The sequence below is a fragment of the Erythrolamprus reginae genome, chromosome 1, assembly GCF_031021105.1.
Source record: "Erythrolamprus reginae isolate rEryReg1 chromosome 1, rEryReg1.hap1, whole genome shotgun sequence".
Taxonomy (NCBI): domain Eukaryota; kingdom Metazoa; phylum Chordata; class Lepidosauria; order Squamata; family Dipsadidae; genus Erythrolamprus; species Erythrolamprus reginae.
The window spans coordinates 389,904,693-389,926,923 of NC_091950.1; the positions used below are offsets into that span (position 1 = coordinate 389,904,693).

The 22,231-nt window shown below is 39.9% G+C and overlaps 1 protein-coding gene across 1 annotated transcript in view; it reads left to right on the plus strand.

Annotated features, from left to right (window-relative positions):
• Nucleotides 1-22,231, plus strand: part of LOC139157764 (uncharacterized) — a 59,440-nt gene that overhangs the window by 4,784 nt on the left and 32,425 nt on the right. The window contains exons 2-4 of the mRNA XM_070734877.1: nucleotides 11,387-11,548; nucleotides 13,571-13,637; nucleotides 18,267-18,330. Coding sequence (XP_070590978.1) covers nucleotides 11,409-11,548; nucleotides 13,571-13,637; nucleotides 18,267-18,330 — 271 coding nt within the window. The 5' untranslated portion in view covers nucleotides 11,387-11,408. The remainder of the gene's footprint in view (nucleotides 1-11,386; nucleotides 11,549-13,570; nucleotides 13,638-18,266; nucleotides 18,331-22,231) is intronic.

Consider the following 22,231-nt stretch of genomic DNA (forward strand, 5'->3'; position numbering starts at 1 on the left):
ACCAAGTTGTCGTACATTAAACTCTTATTATTTTTTTAAAAATTAGCTAATAACATGTTTTGGAGGGGGAATTTTCATGCCAAATAAAAATCACAGTATGGAAGGGTCATAAAATATACTTTCCCCTTCATTTTACAGATGGGTTGCTTTGTCCCATGATTTTCTTAGCCAAAAACTTGTGGAGAATGTGTCTGAATCTTGGATAGACTGTCACAACTGATGAAAGCTCCATGGGGTTGAGCTAATCAAAAAAGTGTAAATGTAGTGCAGTGATTTACAAATAATAAAAATGTAGTTAATCCAAAAATTACTTGCTGGTGTAGAGCAATGGCTAACAGCCCGCTTTCTTACTTTCCTGCAGGCTTAATCTAAATTAAATTAAATATTCTGTAACTCATGATCGAATATGATCAAAACATTTAAATATGTTAAAGGGTTAAATAAGGTTCAGGAGGGAAGTGTTTTTAATAGGAAAGTGAACACAAGAACAAGGGGGCAGAATCTGAGGTTAGTTGGAGGAAAGATCAGAAGCAACGTGAGGAAATATTATTTTACTGAAAGAGTAAATAGAGTAGTAGATGCCTGGAAAAAACTTCCAGCAGACATGGTTGGTAACTGAATTTAAACATGCCTGGTATAAACATATATCCATCCTAAGATAAAATATAGGAAATAGTATAAGGGCAGACTAGATGGACCATGAGGTCTTTTTCTACCATCAATCTTCTATTTTTCTATGTAACTCAACCTTTCCTATCCTATATACATAGGGACCAGATATTACCAGAATTCCCAGGTTCCTTTATTTATTTATTTATTTTATTTATTAGATTTGTATGCCGCCCCTCTCCGTAGACACGGGGCAGCTAACAACAATAATAAAACAGCATATGATAAATCTAATATTTAAAATAACTAAAAACCCTTATTTAAAAAACCAAACATACACGCAAACATACCATGCATAAATTGTATAGGCCTGGGGGGAAAAGGAATATCTCAATTCCCCCATACCTGACGACAGAGGTGGGTTTTAAGCAGCTTACGAAAGGCGAGGAGGGTGAGGGCAATTCCTAATCTCTGGGGGGAGCTGGTTCCAGAGGGTCGGGGCCGCCACAGAGAAGGCTCTTCCCCTGGGTCCCACCAAACGACATTATTTAGTCGACAGGAGAAGGCCAACTCTGTGGGACCTAACTGGTTGCTGGGATTCCTTAGGGAATCTTTGAAGGGTTCCTTCAAACAACTATTTCATGTGCTTTCCTCCAATTGTTAGGTTGGGAGGAAGAGGTGTTGATATACATGGCCCATAGCCTGTGTTTACTGTGATTTAGGAATAGGGCTGGGCTCTCCTGTTGTCCAAACAAGGTTAGCATGGACCACTGCAATGAGTGTAGTGAGTTTTTGGGCTGCATTTCCACCCCTGGCTCATGTCACCAAACCAATTGAAGAAGCTGCTACCAATACATATAGCAGCACTGGCACTCTGCTAAACTAATGTTTTGCCCTCAAGATAATTGAACTCCTTCAAGATTGACAGTGATGTGGGAAGCCAGAGAAGACCCATGCAATTCTGGAAAGGAATGTCAGTTGAAAAACAGTCCCATCTTGGAGATAGGTAGGGATGGGTAAGGAAAGGCTGACATTTCTTACACTGTTGTTCAACTCTTGGCTCATCTGTTCTTCCAGAAATTAAGAGGACTGGATCGTTCCCACCTAAGGAGTAAAATACTGAGACAATAACTTCTGAATTTTTGTTTTAAGAGTTATCTAAACTGTTGGAGTCTTTCCCCCCGAATATCCATTCTGAAATTCTTTCAAATTTCACCAATTTATCTAAGGGTTACTGTGTATCCTAGAATAGATACCTTTGCTCATGTGCCTTCATGGCTGCCTTACATATTTTTGATATTCAGAAAAATAGGGAGATTTTCCTTGAAAATACTAATGCATCATTGCTATTTAAATATATTACAAAAGAGCCAATTAAAAAAGATTTTCAATTTTACATTGCCCTAAGTGCTCATGTAAGTTAACAATAATCTAGAAAGTTCGATGGTAAAATATTTAAGGTTGGATATTCACGTCTCGGTTTGTAAAAAACATAACCTAAAAAGCTAGCGCTTTGGCTCAGCCCTCCTTTGAGTTTTAGCACGATGTAAAACCATATTGAGTCCTTTCATGGAGAAATATCGAAAACAGACTCTGGACAGCCTCCTCAATAAAGAGGTCTTGAAAACATAAAGCAAGCTGGTTGACATTGTTTCCTGTTTCTTCCACTTCTCCTAGCATCCCTCCATGAGCTTCAGTAAGGGTAGATTTAATAGATTAGTGAGTTTATATTTCTGCATACCTGGGGAATTTCATCAACATTTTAAGGTCTCTCCCTTTCTGTATTCATGGTTCCATTTTGGTGTCCAATTGGGAAGTAGAAGGAAAGATAAATGTATGAATGATGGGGTTTCCCCCCTCCTCCAATGTTGGAGTTCTAACTTATTGTGTTTCTAATGTCAAGACTATGTCCAGGTTTTTAGCAGAGTTCCTATCTGGATAGTATCAGTAGCAAGTTCAGTTGCTTAGAGGGATAGCCTTCTTGTCGAACTTCTGCCTAATTATGTGATGATGCATACAATCATATTTTTTCATTTACATTTATATGATAAAGGTGATGGGAGAGAGCCAGAGGATGTTTACATAGTGATAGAGTTAGTAAATGACATTTGTAGACTAGGTATCTGTTGGATGAATTACTGGCAGGACAAAAGAGGAAAGGGGATTGATGTTTTAATCTGAACATTACTCAGAAAGGGGAGAAAAGTATTTAAATGTTGTTCTTCTGAAAGCAAGAATAGGAATATACAACTCAATAGTTGAAATAAGGTTCAGTTCAGTGTACTTTTCTTAGAAATAAAGCCTGAAGGTCAAGGATGGGCTTGTTCATAGAGAATTCTTATTTTCTGTTTTTGTACTATAGAATAAGTTGTATTTGATCTAGTAATAGCAATAGCAATAGCACTTGGATTAATATTATTATTATTTATTAGATTTGTGGATTAATATACCACTTCAGAGTGCTTTACAGCACTTTCTCAGCGTTTTACAGAGTCGACATATTACCCACAACAATCTGGGTCATTTTATTAACATTGGAAGGATTGAAGGCTGAGTCAAGGTTGAGCTGGTCAGGATCGAACTCCTGGCAGTCAGCAGAAATAACCTGCAATACTGCATTCCAACCACTGCGCCACCACAGCTCTATCAATGGAATTTTTTGTCTAGTAAATCAAAATAATATCGCACTCTACATTTGTAAACTGTACCTTTCAGCTTAAACTGAGACTCTAGGAGGGAAACTGATTCTACTTTTTAAAATTATAACTCAGTATTAATATTGATTATTAATAATTATTTATTTATTTATTAATATAAATATCTTCCTGTTAGTGATTACTTCACTACTACTGCAACAACACAAGAGCACATAATAGATACAAACTAAATGTAAATCGTTCCAAACTTGACTGCAGAAAATATGACTTCAGCAACAGAGTAGTCAATGCCTGGAATTCACTACTTAACTCTGCTGTTTCTTCCCCTAACCCCAAAATGTTCAACCTTAAATTATCTACTGTTGACCTCTCCCCTTTTCTAAGAGGTCTGCAAGGGGCGTGCATAAGCGCACTATTGTGCCTACCATCCCTGTCCTTTTGTCCTATTATGCTTTTTATTACTTCTTTATACTTTGTTATGTTAATACAAATTATAATTCTATACTTGTTTGACAAATATAATAAAATAAATAAATAAATAAATAAATAGAAATATTCTGAATATTTTAAATGATTGACTTGCTTGTTTGTATCTTTTGCTTATCCATTTAAAACGCAATAACCATTTATAATTTTAAAAATTCTAATTAGAATACATATTTGACTGCATTTCTTATCCATTTAAAGTGTACCTCTAAAACATTTAATGTGCATCTTCAAATAATTTTACGATTACTATTAAAAATCTGTGTTATTAAGATTAGTCATGTAAGTTGATTTTGAAGAATGCAAATTCAGTTACCGGCATATTCATCAAAGAGTAAACCTGCCAATTTGTATTACTAAATTTGTTTTTCTGAAAAAACAGCTCAGTGAGCATAGGTGTGTTTGGTTTAAGGGCCGAGTCTTAGGTTGGTTCAACATTGACAAAACCAGGAAATGAGAGGCTATTGAAACCTGAATGCATATGCCCTCTGGTCAGTAAAGAAATTGTGCAAGTATAAATATATAGAAGATAAGGACTTGTTTCTTGAAGGGCTCCCTGTCTTCCATTGTATTTTGTGCATATTGTCTGTCAACGCCTTTTCCTGTAGCAACACCTGCCCTCTAGAACAAGGTTTCCTCCAAGATATGAATCATCCTTCTATGCTGTGGTTTAATGTGCCTTAAAGTCTTAGCTCTTCACTGGGGCTTTTGGCAAAGGGGTGTGAAGATTGTTTGCTTTGTTCTTCTCCAGTTGCTTTTCAGCCTTGCCATCTCCTATTTGTTATATTATTAATATTATTTTAAATTGGTTATTGTATTTTCCTTGTTTCGGTTATGAGCCATCCAGAGTCATGGGGAATTGAGCAGCATTCAAATTTAATTGCTAAATAAAATAAGACTGCCAGATTTATATTTCATAAAGAATTGGTCTTTCAGTCTAAACCTCTTTAGGGAAAATTTGATTTCCTAGTGAGGGCAAACCTTTTTTCCCTTGGGGGAAAAAAAGGATCACCATCAAGTGCGCTAGTGTGCCTCTCCTTTATCTCATATATCTTTTCTTCCTTTCATATATCTTCTCCTCTATTTTTATACCTTTTCTTCTATGCTTTTCTTTATATATATTACTACATGTCTATTCTCTTCAATGTGTATTGTGTATTGGATAAAATGTTTGGAAACTTCAGATCGTGCAGAATGCAACTGCGAGAACAATCATGGGCTCTCCCAGATATGCCCATGTCACACCAACACTCCGCAGTCTGCATTGGTTGCCGATCAGTTTCCGGTCACAATTCAAAGTGTTGGTTATGACCTATAAGCCCTTCATGGCATCGGACCAGAATATCTCCGGGACCGCTTTCTGCCACACGAATCCCAGCGACTGGTTAGGTCCCACAGAGTTGGCCTTCTCCAGGTCCCGTCAACAAAACAATGTCATCTGGCGGGACCCAGGGAAAGAGCCTTCCCTGTGGTGGCCTCGACCCTCTGGAATCAACTCCCCCCCGGAGATTAGGATTGCCCCCACCCTCCTTGCCTTTCGCAAACTCCTTAAAACCCACCTCTGCTGTCAGGCATGGGGAAATTGATTCCCCTGGGCTGTTTCTGTTTTATGTATGGTTTGTCTGAGGTGTATGATTGTTTTTTATATTAAGGGTTTAAAATTGTTTTTAGCTATTGGATTTGTACTGTTTTGCTGTTATGAGCCGCCCCAAGTCTTTGGAGAGGGGCGGCATACAAATCTAATTAATCTAATCTAATCTAAATTAGGTAGGTAGGTAGGTAGGTAGGTAGGTAGATAGATAGATAGATAGATAGATAGATAGATAGATAGATAGATAGATAGATAGATGGAGGATCATTTGACTCCAGATTTCCAACATGGATTAGTAGCAGCTTTCTAACTTTACGTAGAGATAAACAGGGTAGAATATGAGCCATTCTCTTCCAAAGTATTTGTTTTTCCACTGAGCTATATAGCCATCTATAAATCTAATTGACTGATTAATTTCCACCCCGATGCCAATAAAAAGTTCCTTCTCTTCCTTGCTTGCATTTTCCTTCCTTCTCAGCTTGCTGCTCAGCAAGCCACAAGTGGGAGGGGCAGTTAAATCAAGTCTGTCCTGCTGGGATTCCTGCATTGCTCCCTCTGGCTCACCCAAACTGGCTTGTCCTGTTTGTCATTTACAACACATGCCATTAGAGTGACTCCAGCAGCTTCTTCTTGGTGGTCTCTCGGTATTGTACTGCATTCTGGTACGGAACATTTGGACGAGCAGTGTCTTTTTTTTTTTAAAAAGAGCTTTTTAAAAGCAATGCCAATCCCAGAGGAATGCTGGTTGCTCTAATGTGTTACATCTGTGCCACCTTGTTTCTGTTATACCTCCAGTACTAATTTTCTTAATTGTCTGTCATTTTAAAATTAAAATGAACAGACAGCTAGCTAATGGGAGTGTTTAATCTCTTTCTTGGGAGAATGTGCCACTATTTTTAAACAGACCAGTGGTGAGACTCAAACATCATGTCCTAGCATTGTCTTCTGGGTCTTTTTCATCCTGATCTCAAGTATGAAACTGTAGGACCCTGTTATTAATTCCTGGCTAGGAGACTGGAAAAGCCTCCTTCTTTTATCATGTCCATGCTTTTCTTTTAAAGTGTATGTACACACATACACACACACTTCTCCAGATTCCTGTAAAATTTCTGAAGTCACATGTTATTATTTATTATTATTATTATTTATTATTTATTATTTATTATTTATTATTTATTATTTATTATTTATTATTTATTATTTATTATTTATTATTTATTATTTATTATTTATTATTTATTATTTATTATTTATTATTTATTATTTATTATTTATTATTTATTATTTATTATTTATTATTTATTATTTATTATTTATTATTTATTATTTATTATTTATTATTTATTATTTATTATTTATTATTTATTATTTATTATTTATTATTTATTATTTATTATTTATTATTTATTATTTATTATTTATTATTTATTATTTATTATTTATACAATATACAATATACAATATACAATATACAATATACAATATACAATATACAATATACAATATACAATATACAATATACAATACATATGGAAGAGAATAGACATTAAGTAATATATATAACGATAGAAAGTAAAAAGAAGAGAAGTAGATGGGAGGGAGAGAATATATATGATATAAGAGATAAGGAGAGAATATATATGATATACAGTATATATAGATAAGGAGAGAATATATATGATATATGAGATAAGGAAAGACAATTGGACAGGGGACGATAGGCACATCAGTGCACTGACATACGCCCCTTACTCGGGCACCCCTGATTTGCTAGGAATGAAGAATTGAATGGAGCTCAATAAAACATTGTTCTTATGTAGTTCCATGTTTACCTTGTTCCATGGAGATCTTTAGGAGAAGTGGGTATTCCCCTGTTATATATAAATGAGCAATAATGCTTTGTTAAATAGTATCTTGCCACTCATACTGTAGCTACTCGCTTGAAGGCTACTTCAGCTAACTGCTAGCTGAAGTTCAGCAGTGCAAATCTCACCACTGGCTCAAGGTTGACTCAGTCTTCCATCCTTCCGAGATGGGTAAAATAAGGACCCAGATTGTTGGGGGCAATAGGCTGATTCTGTAAACTGCTTAGAGAGGGTTGTAAAAGCACTATGAAGCGGTATATAAGTCTAAATGCTATTGCTATTCAAATCACAGCTAGAATAATATTGCTGTGTCTTCAAGTTTTCCCTCTGGTCCAACTACAACAGGGGCGCTATACAGGAGGAGAAACTCGAAGCGCCGCGGACAGCGAGCGCCAGGAAGGGAGAAGAAGAGTCAATGAATGGCGCCAGCCGCCGCCTCGCCCAACGCAAAGCGCGAGAGCCCAGACCCGGAGGCAACCCGCTCGCTGTCCGCGGCGCTTCGAGTTTCTCCTCCCGGAGGCGCGCTCGGCGCTCGCTGCAGCCGAAGATCCGGGTTTCCCCTTTCCGTGGGCAGCGGACGAAGGAACCTTCCCTGGGTCTTCCCCCGCTGCAGCGAGCGCCAAGCGCGCCTCCGGGAGGAGAAACTCGAAGCGCCGCGGACAGCGAGCGGGTTGCCTCCGGGTCTGGGCTCTCGCGCTTTGCGTTGGGCGAGGCGGTGGCTGGCGCCGTTCATTGACTCTCTTCTCCCTTCCTGGCGACCTCGGCGGCGGAGGATGGAAGAGCAGGGAAGAAGAGGAGGAGGAGGGAGAAGGAGACACGGCAGCCGGAGCAGCGCGGACTCCTCTCTCGGTTGGAGTGTGGAAAAGGGGAGCGAGGGGCCGGGCGGGTTGAGGGAATCAAAGAGGGGTGGGGGTGCTGCTCTGAGGCACTCGGAAAGAGTTTTCGGAAGGCTCTCGTGTTACGGCGAAAGGGCGTGTGGAGAGCCTGATGTTGGCGGAATTGGGGACCAGCGAGGAGCTGAAGATCCGGGTGGGGAAACCCGGATCTTCGGCTCCTCGCTGGTGCTGCGCTGCCGAGCAGATCAGCTGCTAGGCGGCCGCTCGAGAGCAAGAGGGGGAGAGATAGAGAAAGAGAGAGAAGGAAAGAAAGAGATGAGAGAGGGAGGAAGAGAGTGTGAGAGAGGAAGAAGCAAGATAGAGAAAGAGAGAGAGAAAGAAAGATGAGAAAGGAAGGAAGAGAAATGAGAAAATGATTGAAGCAGAGAATGACAGGAAAGAAAGAGAAAGAGACAGAGAAGTGACTTGGTGATGACGTATGACATCATCGGGTGGAAAAATCGCAATATAGCGTTTCGCGAAGCACGAGATCACGAAACTCGAGGGATCACTGTACTTGTTTCTGATTGGTCGGCTGTTTGACAGCAAAGTTTAAAAGGAACTATCAAACAAGGTCTCAGCTCTTGCCTTTAGCTGAGAGAATGTGTTTATTAGTTGGCGCGTTTGGCAACCTGTTAGCCATAACCTGTTAACAATAAACTGTTAGCCTTAAGCCTGGCTCACCTTAGTCATTGACCCTCTGTTCTAAGACTAGAACAAATATCATTATAGAAAAGAAGAAGGGTACTTTTAAACCCTAGGTACCAAATAAATGAATAGGGGACATAGAGAAAATAAATGATCAGTGGGTAAGAGGATGAATGGAGCCCATCAGAACTTTTGCTGTTAGAATTGGAGAAAGATGCTTTACAGGTAGTCCTTGACTTACAATAGTTCATTTAGTGACCATTCAAAGTTACACCTTAAAAATAAGTTATGACTGTTTTTCACACTTATGAATGTTGCAGCATCCCCGTGGTCACCTGATGCTTGGCAGCTGATTCACGACCATTGCAGTGTCCTGAGGTCATATGATAATCATTGGCAACCTTCTGTCAAGCTACGTCAATGGGGAACCAGATTTACTTAACAACTGTGCTACTCAGTGATGGGCTGCCTGTCACTGGTGCACTCCCTGCGACGGGCGTGGACACACGGGCATGTGGGATTTGGCTTCTGCGCATGCGCAGGAAGCCAAATCTCACCTGAGGATGCTTGCACGTGTGAGATTTTGCCCATTTTTGGCAATTTCTATGCTTCTGCGCACATGCATGCGCAGAAGCAAGAAAAACCCAGAAATCGGCAAAATCTCATGCGCATGAGCATCTTCGCATGAGATTTTGTTTTCCTGCACATGCACAGAAGTTGAACCTCACATGGGCGTGTGCAGGTGCACATCGGGAACACAAAGTTGCTTGCACATCTGTTTTCCCAACTGGGGCTGCGCACTGGACGGTCCATGCAGCAGCCCACTACTGGTGCTACTAACTTAACAGGCTGCAGTGATTCATTTATCAACTGTGGCAAGAAAATTCGTAAAATGGGGCAAAGTTCACTTAACAAATGTCTCACTCAGCAACAGAAATAGGCTCAATTGTGGTCGTAAGTCGAGGTCTGCCTCTATATCTTGATTCCCCCCCCCCCACTGTTGAACCCAGGATTGTCTACTCTGATTGGCAGAAGGCTCTTGGCCTTACCTGTAGCAGTGGCTTTTTCCAGCAGGTTCTCAGGAGCTGAATCATATCTTTCTGTGTGCAAATGATGACTTTATTTATTTATTTATTCATTTGTCCAATACACAAATACATAGGAAGAAAAATAGACATGTAGTAATATATATAAGCCTTGCTCTGTTAAAAAGCGCTATTGCTAACATGTTGTAAGCCGCCCTGAGTCTAAGGAGAAGGGCGGCATAAAAACCAAACAAACAAACAAACAAACAAACAAATAAATAAATAAACAAACAAACAAACAAATAAATGTGGACTTAGAGGAGAGGATATATGAAAGAAAGAGAATATATATGATAAGTGAGAGAAAGGAAAGACAATTGGACAGGGGACGAAAGGCACACCAGTACACTTATGTACGCCCCTTACTGGCCTCTTAGGAACCTGGAGAGGTCAATCATGGAGAGTCTAAGGGAGAAATGTTGGGGGTTAGGGGTTGACACAGTTGAGTCCGGTAATGAGTTCCACGCTTCAATAACTCAATTGTTGAAATCATATTTTTTACAGTCAAGTTTGGAGCGCTTCGTATTAAGTTTGAATCTGTTGCGTGCTCTTGTGTTGTTGCGGTTGAAGCTAAAGTAGTCATTGACCGGTAGGACATTGCAGCATATGACCTTGTGGGCAATACTCAAATCGTGTTTTAGGCACCATAGTTCTAGGCTTTCTAGGCCCAAGATTGTTATTCTATTTTCGTAGGATATTCTGTTTCGAGTGGAGGAGTGAATGGCTCTTCTGGTGAAATATCTTTGGACATGTTCAAGGAGGTTGATGTCTGAGATGTGGTATGGGTTCCAGACAGATGAGCAGTAGTCTAGGATGGGTCTGGCAAAAGTTTTGTAGGCTCTTGTGAGTAGTATGAGATTGCCTGCGCAGAAGCTGCGTAGGATCAGATTAACAACTCTAGAAGCTTTTTTGGCGATATTGTTGCAGTGGGCTTTAGCACTTAGGTCATTCGGTATTAGTATTCCAAGGTCTTTTACTGAGTGTGGGTTGGCAGTGAGAGATTGTTTATTCAGTTCGTATGTGCGGTTTGGATTCTTTTTGCCGATGTGGAGGGTAGAGTATTTGTTGGTTGATATTTGAAGTTGCCAGGTGTTAGACCAGTCTGACACAAAGTCCAGGTCTTTTTGGAGAGTGAGTGTCTTGTCAGTGGTGTTGAAAAGTTTCACATCGTCGGCAAAAAGAACACAATTGCTTTTGATATGGTCACAGAGGTCATTGATGTAGAGAATGAAGAAAGTAGGACCTAGTACGCTTCCCTGGGAAACACCACTTATGACAGGGACGGGGGTGGAGATGGCGCTACCAATTTTGACAATTTGTTGCCTGTTTGACAGGAATGCAGTAATCCAGTTGTGGAGGAGTCCTGAGATACCATAGGACTTCTACCATGGAGACATGGGCCTCCTGAAAACCACAATGGAGAAAGTTTTAATTTGTGAGAATAGGTTCTGCAAATATACGATAGTGGATTTCTATGAATTTCATTTCTTATTGTAAAATGCACCACGTGCATCACACACATACTTCCCTACAAATTATTTTGTTTATTTTATTGTTTCCTTTCTTTCAGTTTCACTTCCCTCTGTGGATTTATGGCTGCTCACCTGAAAGAGAACATGGAGCTCACATCGTTCTTCAAACTCCCATCCTCCCAACTCATCAAAAGTTTAGGATCTGTTGCTCCCATCGTACTCATGATTCTGCTGCTGCTTCTCTGTTTTCCCTTTAAAAAGTATGTGACTGTCTTGGGATTCATGGGTGGAGAAGGGAGAAAGAGACAATTGGCAGGCAGGATGTGCATTACTGAGATAATGGTTAGGTTATCTGCTTCTTACCTTGCTTTCATTTTTAAAATTTTATTTCAACCTAGAAGCAGGGGACGGCTGTGCATAATCATTTTGGACCCATTCAGATATTCATATCATGAATGAAACAAATTTTGACTCAGAGAGCTAATTAGTTTTGTATTCTCTGCTTACCCCAATTATAAATTAGAGGGGACTCTCCTTCTTGTAACAGTTATTTGTATACCTTGTTAATAATATTGTACCATTCCTCTAAAAAGAACCCAGGAATTGAATTCCGAGCAATAAGAGTGCAACATAACAGCACTCAAACATCCAGAAAAAAACAAAAAGTAAATAAACATGTCAATTGGCAATTATACTATAATGCGACAAATGTTGCATTAAGAATATTTTATTGCATTATTATCTCAATAATGGTCTGAATGAAAAAAAGATGTCCTTCATTGTTAGCTAAATTAAATATGGAACCACAGCAGTGTGGCCCTATATTCAAGAGACAGCATTTTGGACCATGTTTTCTGGTAGCTCCATAATTAGAATATTCTTGTTCAATCAGGTGATGTGGAGATAGGAACTGTATCACCTTCCCCAATAAAATTATTGTACAGAGTTTGTGCATTCTGATGTGTATCCCACAAAAAGGTGGGATTTAGCGCATTAAGAAGCACACTTCTTTGAGCCACATTCTACCTTAGAAACAGCACGCGAACTTAAAGACCAATGATGTTGCATCTAGGATAAAATAGATGCTAGCAGAATTTTTTGTTCTCTCTCAATGTGTTGGATTAATGGGCCATGCTGACTGTTAATTGTGAAATCTACACAGGTAGAAACCACTAGATTGGGAAGTTTTGCTCCAGACTATGTAACTTTTAAAAGTCTTAACCAGACTGTCTCAAGAGTGACGTGAATATTCATGACATTTTAGTGCAGGGGTGTCAAACTCACAGCATCACGTTATCGTCATGTGACGTATCACAACTTTCTCCTTTTGCTAAACTGGGGGTGGGCATAGCCAGCGCATGATGCATCCTGCAGGCTGCAAATTTGACATCCCTGCCTTAATAGATTGTCACTGAGATGAAGTATCTGCCGCTCGGTTTTGCTAAGCATTGTTAGGACACTTTCTAGAACTCTTTTTCTGGGCATCATGCAAGTGATTAAACTTGTACAGTTAGTAGGCCCTTGATGAATATCTTGAGTAAGACAAAAATGCAACATCAGGGGGAAATCTTTGCATGGAGAAAGTTTGTAATTCAGTTTCTGAATCTCTTGTTAGGCTGGAAAATATTGCTACTGTAAAACTGTAAATTTAAATACTGTAGTTTTCAGAGTATAAGACGCACTGGAGTATAAGACGCACCTTAGTTTTGGAGGAGGAAAATAGGGAAAAGAATCTGCTTACCAGGTATTCATCTGGCTAGCGTCCTTAGCCAGCACATTATTTTATCCCCTGGTTAGGGCTTTAAAAAAAAATATTTTGAAAGAATAAAAATGAAAGAGCTTGCAAGCCATAAGAGCTGGAAACATCATTAGCACCTGGAAAGAAACATTTGGAGCAAATAGAGCAATGGAAAAAACCCTGCAAAGACTTAGGACTTGGAAAACATTCTCTGCAGAGAGGAACAATGAAAGAGCCTGCAAGGTAAGAGCTGGGAAGATCGTTAGCAGCTAGTTAGGGCTTAAAAAAAAAGAAAGGGGGAAAAAAAAGCTACATTCAGAGTATAAGACGCACCCAAATTATCAGCCTCTTTTAGGGAGGAGAAAGGTGTGTCTTACACACTGAAAAATACGGTAAGTAAATAGAAGATTCAGTGTTTGCTCAAGAAACATATTGGACCAATGCTTTGACTTGTATATTACAGTTTTTTATGCTAAGGTGTGAAGTACATTTTCTCTGTTATTATGCAGTCCCTTCATAATCAAACTTTCGTATTTTTATTCAGGAAAAAGCATCGCTTCTCAGTCAGAACCAGGAAGAACGACTTAAATATGTCTGAACTAATTGATTTGGTGAGTGTTTCTGAGACTAGTATTAAAAGCTGATTGAACAAATCAACCAATTACTTCTAACCAGTATGAGATGAATTGGAGTATTTACACTTATTAAATGATGGTGACAATTCTTGCTTTTTGATCAGAAGTTTTGATTCTTACATTTACTGTATTTTGCAGATTTATTTTGCAAAATAAGTGTAAGAATCAAAAGTTATAATAATTTGTTAGATTTGTATGCTGCCCCTAGACAGACAGACAGACAGACAGACAGACAGACAGACAGATAAATAATGGATTGCCACTGAGATGAAGTATCTGCTGCTCTATCTAGTATCTATCTATCTAAGTATCTATCTATTTATCTATCTAGGGGCAGCATACAAATCTAATAAATTATTATAACATTTGATTCTTACATTTACCATCATTTTAGAAGTGTAAATACTCCAATTCATCTCATACTGGTTAGAAGTAATTGGTTGATTGGAGCTGTTTTCCTGTGTATTGCAATGAAGTTATAACAGTTGTATAAAGAAACAGGATCTTGCTGATTGCAGACTCAAAATTACAGAATACGTTTCTCAATGCATTTCTTATATATCTATAAAAATGAAAAAAAATCCCTCAGAATAATATCATAACAAAAAGTCTTTGCAGAATACAATCTCAATAATAAGAGTTGGATAAACATGTTCTGCTGATACATTTTAAAAATCGTGGAGAATTAAAATATATATGGCTAGCAAATATCTTTGTAGAAAGGATAGACCATCAAAAAGGCTCTTTTTTAATGACCATTTTTGTAAATCGAAAAGATAAAAACAAGTTTTCTTGATGGAAATTTTATTTCCAGGTGTCTCAAGGAAAGCATCAGTCACATACCTGTAGATATTTCAGTATTATAGTGTACATAGATTCTTCATTAATTTTTTAAGCTGATCTTCCCTTTGTAGCGTAGGGACATATATAGTGAAACTGTTCAGTTGTTCCTTTGATCACAGTAGTAGTCATGATACTTTTTGCCTTCAGAAGTTGTGGGTGCTTCTTCACTGGAGGCTTTCAGGAAGTGACTGGCCTGTCACTTGTCTGAAATGGGTGGCATACAAATCCAATAAAAATTATTATTATTATTATTATTATTATTATTATTATTATTATTATTATTATTATTATTATAAGCAATGGGTTGGACTAGAAGATCTTCAAGGTCTTGAATAGGTAAACGGGTCCAAAGATGGGCTACAAGAATGGTGGAATGTCTTAAGTATAAAACTTATCAGGAAAGACTTCATGAACTCAATCTGTATAGTCTGGAGGACAGAAGGAAAAGGGGGGACATGATAAAAACATTTAAATAGGTTAAAGGGTTAAATAAGGTTCAGGAGGGAAGTGTTTTTAATAGGAAAGTGAACACAAGAACAAGGGGGCACAATCTGAGGTTAGTTGGGGGAAAGATCAGAAGCAACGTGAGAAAATATTATTTTACTGAAAGAGTAGTAGATGCTTGGAACAAACTTCCAGCAGACCTGGTTGGTAAATCCACAGTAACTGAATTTAAACATAACTGGGATAAACATATATCCATCCTAAGTTAAAATATAGGAAATAATATAAGGGCAGACTAGATGGACCATGAGGTCTTTTTCCGCCGTCAGTCTTTTATTTCATTTATTGGATTTATATGCCGCCCCTCTCCGAAAACTCGGGGCGGTTTATGTTTGTGGGGTTTATGGGGTTTATGTTTCTATGTTTCTATGTCCCTTCCAACTCTATTATTCTGTATCCTTAATAGTACATTCAGTCTTTGTGGAGAGCATTCCCTGTTATTCTTTACTACAAGCCTGCAATCTTGGCAGTTCTGTATTTGTAACATGTTAAATGCAGAGAAATGTTTATCTCTCTACAATGTTTCAGTATACCCAGCGAAATATATGAGCCAAGAAGGTCTCAGAGGTGCCCTGGGTGTTGCTAAGACTAGTAAGCTCTCTAAAGTAACGTGGCTGTGCTCAATTTCCAGGCTGCTCCTCTCATTGGCCAAGCAATGACCAATGTAGACTCTTCTAAAAGTTGCTCCACGCTTCAGAAAGGCATGTTGGAACTATTACTAGCCTCTAGATGGCAATAGAAACTCAACAATATGACCATCCTGCTACATCAGAGCACAGGAAGAAAGCCTCCAACTTTTAAAAATACATCATAGGATATGTGCAACTAGCCAACTAGCTTATCTCCATGTGACTCTGGAATAAAACAGCAATGCATCCATTTCAATTTTATAGGAGGATTACCTCTCCTTTTCACATAGAAACATAGAAGATTGACGGCAGAAAAAGATCTCATGGTCCATCTAGTCTGCCCTTATACTGTTTTTTGTATTTTATCTTAGGATGGATATATGTTTATCCCAGGCATGTTTAAATTCAGTTACTGTGGATTTACCAACCACGTTTGCTGGAAGTTTGTTCCAAGCATCTACTACTCTTTCAGTGAAATAATATTTTCTCAGGTTACTTCTGAACTTTCCCCCAACTAACTTCAGATTGTGCCCCCTTGTTATTGTGTTCACTTTCCTATTAAAAACACTTCCCTCCTTATTTAACCCTTTAACATATTTAAATGTTTCGATCATGTCCCCCGCTTTCCCTTCTGTCCTCCAGACTATACAGATTGAGTTCATTCACAATTTCATTGTTCTCATACTTACCTGCCACTTGTACACCACCTAATATAGGCAGTATCATGGTAAAAGAATGGATTCATAGAATGCAGCATTCATTTGAGTTGTTGTTGGGTTCAGTGCAGGGGGTGAAATGATCCCAGTTCAGGCGTGCATGCTGGTGGTCGGAGAGCCGGCACCGATGGTAGTGCAAGGCTTCACCCCCCCCCCACCCGGACACCACCATTTGGGTTCTTTTACATGTGCAGAAGGCTTTGCGCATGCATAGAGGGTAAAAGAACCCAAATGGCGGTGTCTGGGCAGGTAGGTGAAGCATCGCACTGCCATTGCTACAGGCTCTTTCACCGGCAGGTACGCCCGAACTGGGAGCATTTATCCCCTGGGTCAGTGTGGTTTGTCCTGATAGATGTTGCATAGAAGAATTCTAAGCTGGTCTATCCTGGGCTCAAAAACATTTCCAAATTAACTTCAGGTAGAATTCTGTCCTACTATTTTTATTATTGTGAACAGGTGAACAGGTCCAAAGATGGGCTACAAAAATGGTGGAAAAATGTCTTAAGCTAAAACTTATCAGGAAAGACTTCATGAACTCAATCTGTATAGTCTGGAGGACAGAAGGGAAAATGGGGGACATGACTGAAACATTTAAATAGGTTAAAGGGTTAAATAATGTTCAGGAGGGAAGTGTTTTTAATAGGAACACAAGAACAAGGGGGCACAATCTGAGGTTAGTTGGGGGAAAGATCAGAAGCAACGTGAGAAAATATTATTTTACTGAAATAGTAATAGATGCTTGGAACAAACTTCCAGCAGAAGTGGTTGGCAAATCCACAGTAACTGAATTTAAACATGCCTGGGATAAACATAGATCCATCCTAAGATAAAATACAGGAAATTGTATAAGGGCAGATTGTATGGGCCATCTTTTTCTGCCGTCAATCTTCTATGTTTCTGTTGTGGTTGGCTCTGGCCCAGCTCCTGCCCCAAGGACTGTGGATGTGGGGGAGACATCCACATGCTGCAGGCCTGTTTTGCCTCCAGTGGAGTGTACTGATGAAGGCTCCTCTGACCAAGAAGACATGAGTGAAGGGGAGGAGGAGAGTGTGGCAGACAGCTCAGAAGGAGATCAATTATCTAGCTCCTCCCTGGATTCAGAACAAGAATTAATGATACAGCCATGCATGCGGAGAGCGATGCATAGGCAACAACAACTGAGAGATTATTATCAAAGAAAATGAGGCCACCTGTGGTTGGGTGGGGCTGTGGTAACTAGTGAGGCTGCTATAAATAGGAGCCTGTGGGTTTGGCCGTTGTGGAGGATTATCTGATCGTTGTGTTTCATGCCTGCTTTGCTGACTTTGATCTTTGTGTGCTGATTTCCTCCCCTCCTTTGAAACTAAACCAGAGCAAAGTGTGTTTCACTTTGTGAAAGAATAAGGACTGTGAATTGCCTCACAGCTGCAAGCTAAGTATCACAGAACTGATAGGGGACTTGTACAAATTACCAATTTGTTTGGAGACAAGTGCTCTTTGCTATACAAAAAGAGTGCTTCGTTTATTTGCATTTTTCGGTATAAAGAACATTGTTTTGAATTTTCAAACGTGTGTGTGTCTGAAATTGTATCTGTGCATTTTTGGGAGGATTCTACCAGAGAGCTCGACAGAACAGTTTCCATGTTTCTATGTGGTGGGCAGCTCCAGGGAAGTTTCTGGAACCTGGGGAGGATGAAAAACACACCTACTGGGCCCACCAGAAGTTGGGAAACAGCTGTTTCTGGGCCCCAGAGGACTTCCGGGGGGGGGACAGGGGAAGCCATTTTCACCCTCCTTGGGCATTGAATTATGGGTGTGGGCACTTGCATATGTGCGATAGCGCAAGCAAACACGCTTTCGGCCCCCAAAGAAAAAAAGGTTCGCCGTCACTGATCTATAACTTGACTCATTAGTCTGTTTGGTTTCTTATACAGACAAAACTGGAAGATGGGTCCCCTCCACAAAGGGAGTTTCTTTCAGATCAAAGTTTGCACAAAGGTAAGATGGCTGGACATGGAATGCTTTGGATACTTAAAACAGACTATGTATGTAAATATCTACTCTTTTTGCAATACATATTGCACAAGGAATCTCATTGACTTGCAACTTCTCTCCCAAATTATTATTACGATTCAAACATCAGAGATATCCACATATTCTTTCTGCCTCCGTTCTTTTCTCAACAGGTCAATAAGTAACCCCATTTTCTCAGGAGTTTTATTTTTCTCTGTATTAAGACTTCCTTAAAATACAATGAGAGGAGCGTGAGCTTCATTAGTATTGGTCACCGGAAAATGGGCAGTAACTTGAACTTCCCCTAAGTGAACTTTGCCCCTTATATGAGTAGATGTCATTCACTCCGGAAAGCACAGTGTTGCAAATATCCAAGATTTGTTTCTGATAAAAATGAGTGTTTTCCTTCCCTAAGCCCACAGTAAGGAATATTAAGTTAAAGCTCCTGTGTGTTTTGAAACAGTTATGCCCTGCATGGCAATGGACCAGATTACCTCCCGGAACCGCCTGTTACCGCACGAATCCCAGCGACCGAATCCCACAGAGTTGGCCTTCTCTGGGTCCCGTTGACTAAACAATGTCATTTGGCGGGCCCCAGGGGAAGAGCCTTCTCTGTGGCGGCCCCGGCCCTCTGGAACCAACTCCCCCCGGAGATTAGAACTGCCCCCACCCTCCCTGTCTTTCGTAAACTACTCAAGACTCATTTATACCGCCAGGCATGGGGGAGTTGAGATAGCTCTTCCCCCTAGGCCATTACAAGTTATACATGGTATGTTTGTGTGTATGTTTGGTTTTATAATAGGGGTTTTTAGTTGTTTTTTATTATTGGATTGTACATGTTGTGTTTATTATTGTTGTTAGCTGCCCCGAGTCTGCGGAGAGGGGCGGCATACAAATCCAATAAATTATTATTATTATTATTTTCAGTCTGAATCCACGAAGTTGTTAATGCGAATGAAAAGGGCAGGAACTAAACTGAATGTGCGCTTGTCTTAAGGAAGTGTGGGTTACAATAACAAATCAAAGATTGCAACAAACACATGTAATAGATTTACTTCTGCATAACCACGCATAGGATTGACCTACAAGTGGGAAAATTTTGCAATAACTGGAGCAAAAATAGATGCTATCTAGTTGTGCATAAACCTCACTTTTATTGTGATGGAGGGCATCTTGGCAATCATTTTTGAAATCTCTGTGTTGCTTTGGCTATGATGCCAATTAGGACTGGGAACATTGTCACTAAGCAAGGTGAAGCGTAATATTACAAGACCATGTTGCTTAGCAACAGCTGCTTTGGTATTTCCCACTTACCATCATTGAGCAAGGATGGGGGCGGGGGCGGCTGTGACATGAGGCCCCTCACATGATCTCGGCTTTCTGCTGGTTTCCCCACTGACTTTGCTTGTGAAAGTCATAAATTACGATCCTGTGACTGGAGCTGCAACCATCAGAATTATGAGCGGGCTGCAGAGTGCTTGCTTCACAGCCATGTGATTGTGGGGTGTTGCTGCCACAGTCAGGATTTTAAGGACCCATTGTAACTACCACTCAGTCAACACAGCCACAAGTTTGAATGGTTGCTGAATGAGTTGTCGTTAATGAGGACTATCTGATACTCGGCTTCTTACTGAGTTAAAGGCATATTACTACTATAGACTACTCCGCAGTCTGCATTGGTTGCCAATCAGTTTCCGGTCACAATTCAAAGTGTTTGGTTATGACCTATAAAGCCCTTCATGGCACCGGACCAGATTATCTCAGGGACCGCCTTCTGCCGCACGAATCCCAGCGACCAGTTAGGTCCCATAGAGTGGGTCTTCTCCGGGTCCCGTCAACTAAGCAATGTCGCCTGGCGGGACCCAGGGGAAGAGCCTTCTCTGTCGCGGCCCCGGCCCTCTGGAACCAACTCCCCCCAGAGATTAGAACTGCCCCCACCCTCCTTGCCTTTCGTAAGCAACTTAAAACCCACCTCTGCCGCCAGGCATGGGGGAATTGAGATCCTCTTTCCCCCTAGGCCTTTACAATTCTATGCATCGTATGTATGTATGTATGTATGTTTGTATGTACTATTTGTACATACAAATAGTATTGTATGTATGTATGTACAATTCTATGCATCGTATGTATGTATGTTTGTATGTATGTATGTATGTATGTATGTATGTATGTACTATTATATTAATGGATTTTTAATCATTTCTAATATCAGATTACTATTGTACACTGTTTTATTGTTGCTGTTAGCCGCCTCGAGTCTCTGAAGAGGGGCGGCATACAAATCCAATAAATAAATAAATAATAAATAAATATTTTTTCTTGACTATTTATTTATTTATTCAATTTTTTATGCTGCCCTTCTCCTTAGACTCAGGGTGGCTTACAACATGTTAGCAATAGCACTTTTTAACAGAGCCAGCATATTGCCCCCACAATCCAGGTCCTCATTTTACCCACCTCTGAAGGATGGAAGGGTGAGTCAACCTTGAGCTGCTGATGAGATTTGAACCGCTGACCTGTAGATCTACAGGCCTGCAGTACTGCACTCTACCTGCTGTGCCACCTTGGCTCTATGAAAGAAGCTAGGAGCCCCATATATAATTGTTTGGTCCATGGTAATGCAAAGAACATAGCATTAAACTAGATGTGCATATCAAAATTAATAACAACAACAACAACAGAGTTGGAAGGGACTTTGGAAATCTTCTAGTCCAATTCCCTGCTTAGGCAGGAAACCCTACAATAATTTTGGTAAAGAATGTGTAATTCTTCAGAATAGCCAGAAAAGTAATTTTCTGGGGGGGGAAATTGGGCCATCTGAACTTTGAATGAACATTTCCTATAATGGGGTTCACATGAATGTTCTCTTAATTAAATTTTTTGGGTTTGGGGAGGAAACCACAGAGTCAGGTAGTACATTCCAGGCATTGATCACTCTGTTGCTGAAGCCGTATTTTCTGCAGTTAAGTTTGGAGCGGTTTACATTGAGTTGGAATCGATTGTGTGCTTGTGTATTGTTGTGGTTGAAGCTGAAGAAATCATCGACACGTAGGATATTGTGGTAAATGATTTTGTGAACTACCTTTAGGTCAGATCAAAAGTGACAAAGTTCTAGGCTATCTAGGTTCTAGGCTACCTAATCTATTAATAATTAATAAATAATAATAATTGATTAGATTTGTATGCCGCCCCTCTCCGAAGACTCGGGGAGGCTCACAACAATAATATAAACAATATTATAGTAGAACAAATCTAATATTAAAAAACCATATAAAACCCTATCATATTTTAAAAACAAAACAAAACATTCATACCAAACATAAAACAAAATACTATAAAAAAGCCTTGGGGAAAGGTGTCTCAACTCCCCCATGCCTGGCGGTATAAGTGAATCTTAAGTAATTTACGAAAGACAGGGAGGGTGGGGGCAGTTCTAATCTCCGGGGGGAGTTGATTCCAGAGGGCCGGGGCCACCACAGAGAAGGCTCTTCCCCTGGGGGCCCCCAAATGACATTGTTTAGTCAACGGGACCCAGAGAAGGACAACTCTGTGGGACCTTATGGGTCGCTGGGATTTGTGCGGTAGCAGGCGGTTGCACAGCCTCTGTGCAGTTTCCATGTACTGTATACCAGAAGCATGACCTGTCTCGAGAATTTTCTCCTGTTTACAACACAGTGTTTCTGCTACTGAGATTGCTTTGGCTTCATTGTAAGACTCCCAGGGCTCAGGAATAGGCAAACCCTTTATTTGCAACTGCAAGACAGCTGACAATTGGAATGTGCCTGAGCCTTGACAGAGGATCAAGATTGATTATATCTTCCTGTTGTTTAGCAAGCATTTGTCCTTCCCATTGCTAATCATCTGTAATCTCTTTATAATGTTTGTA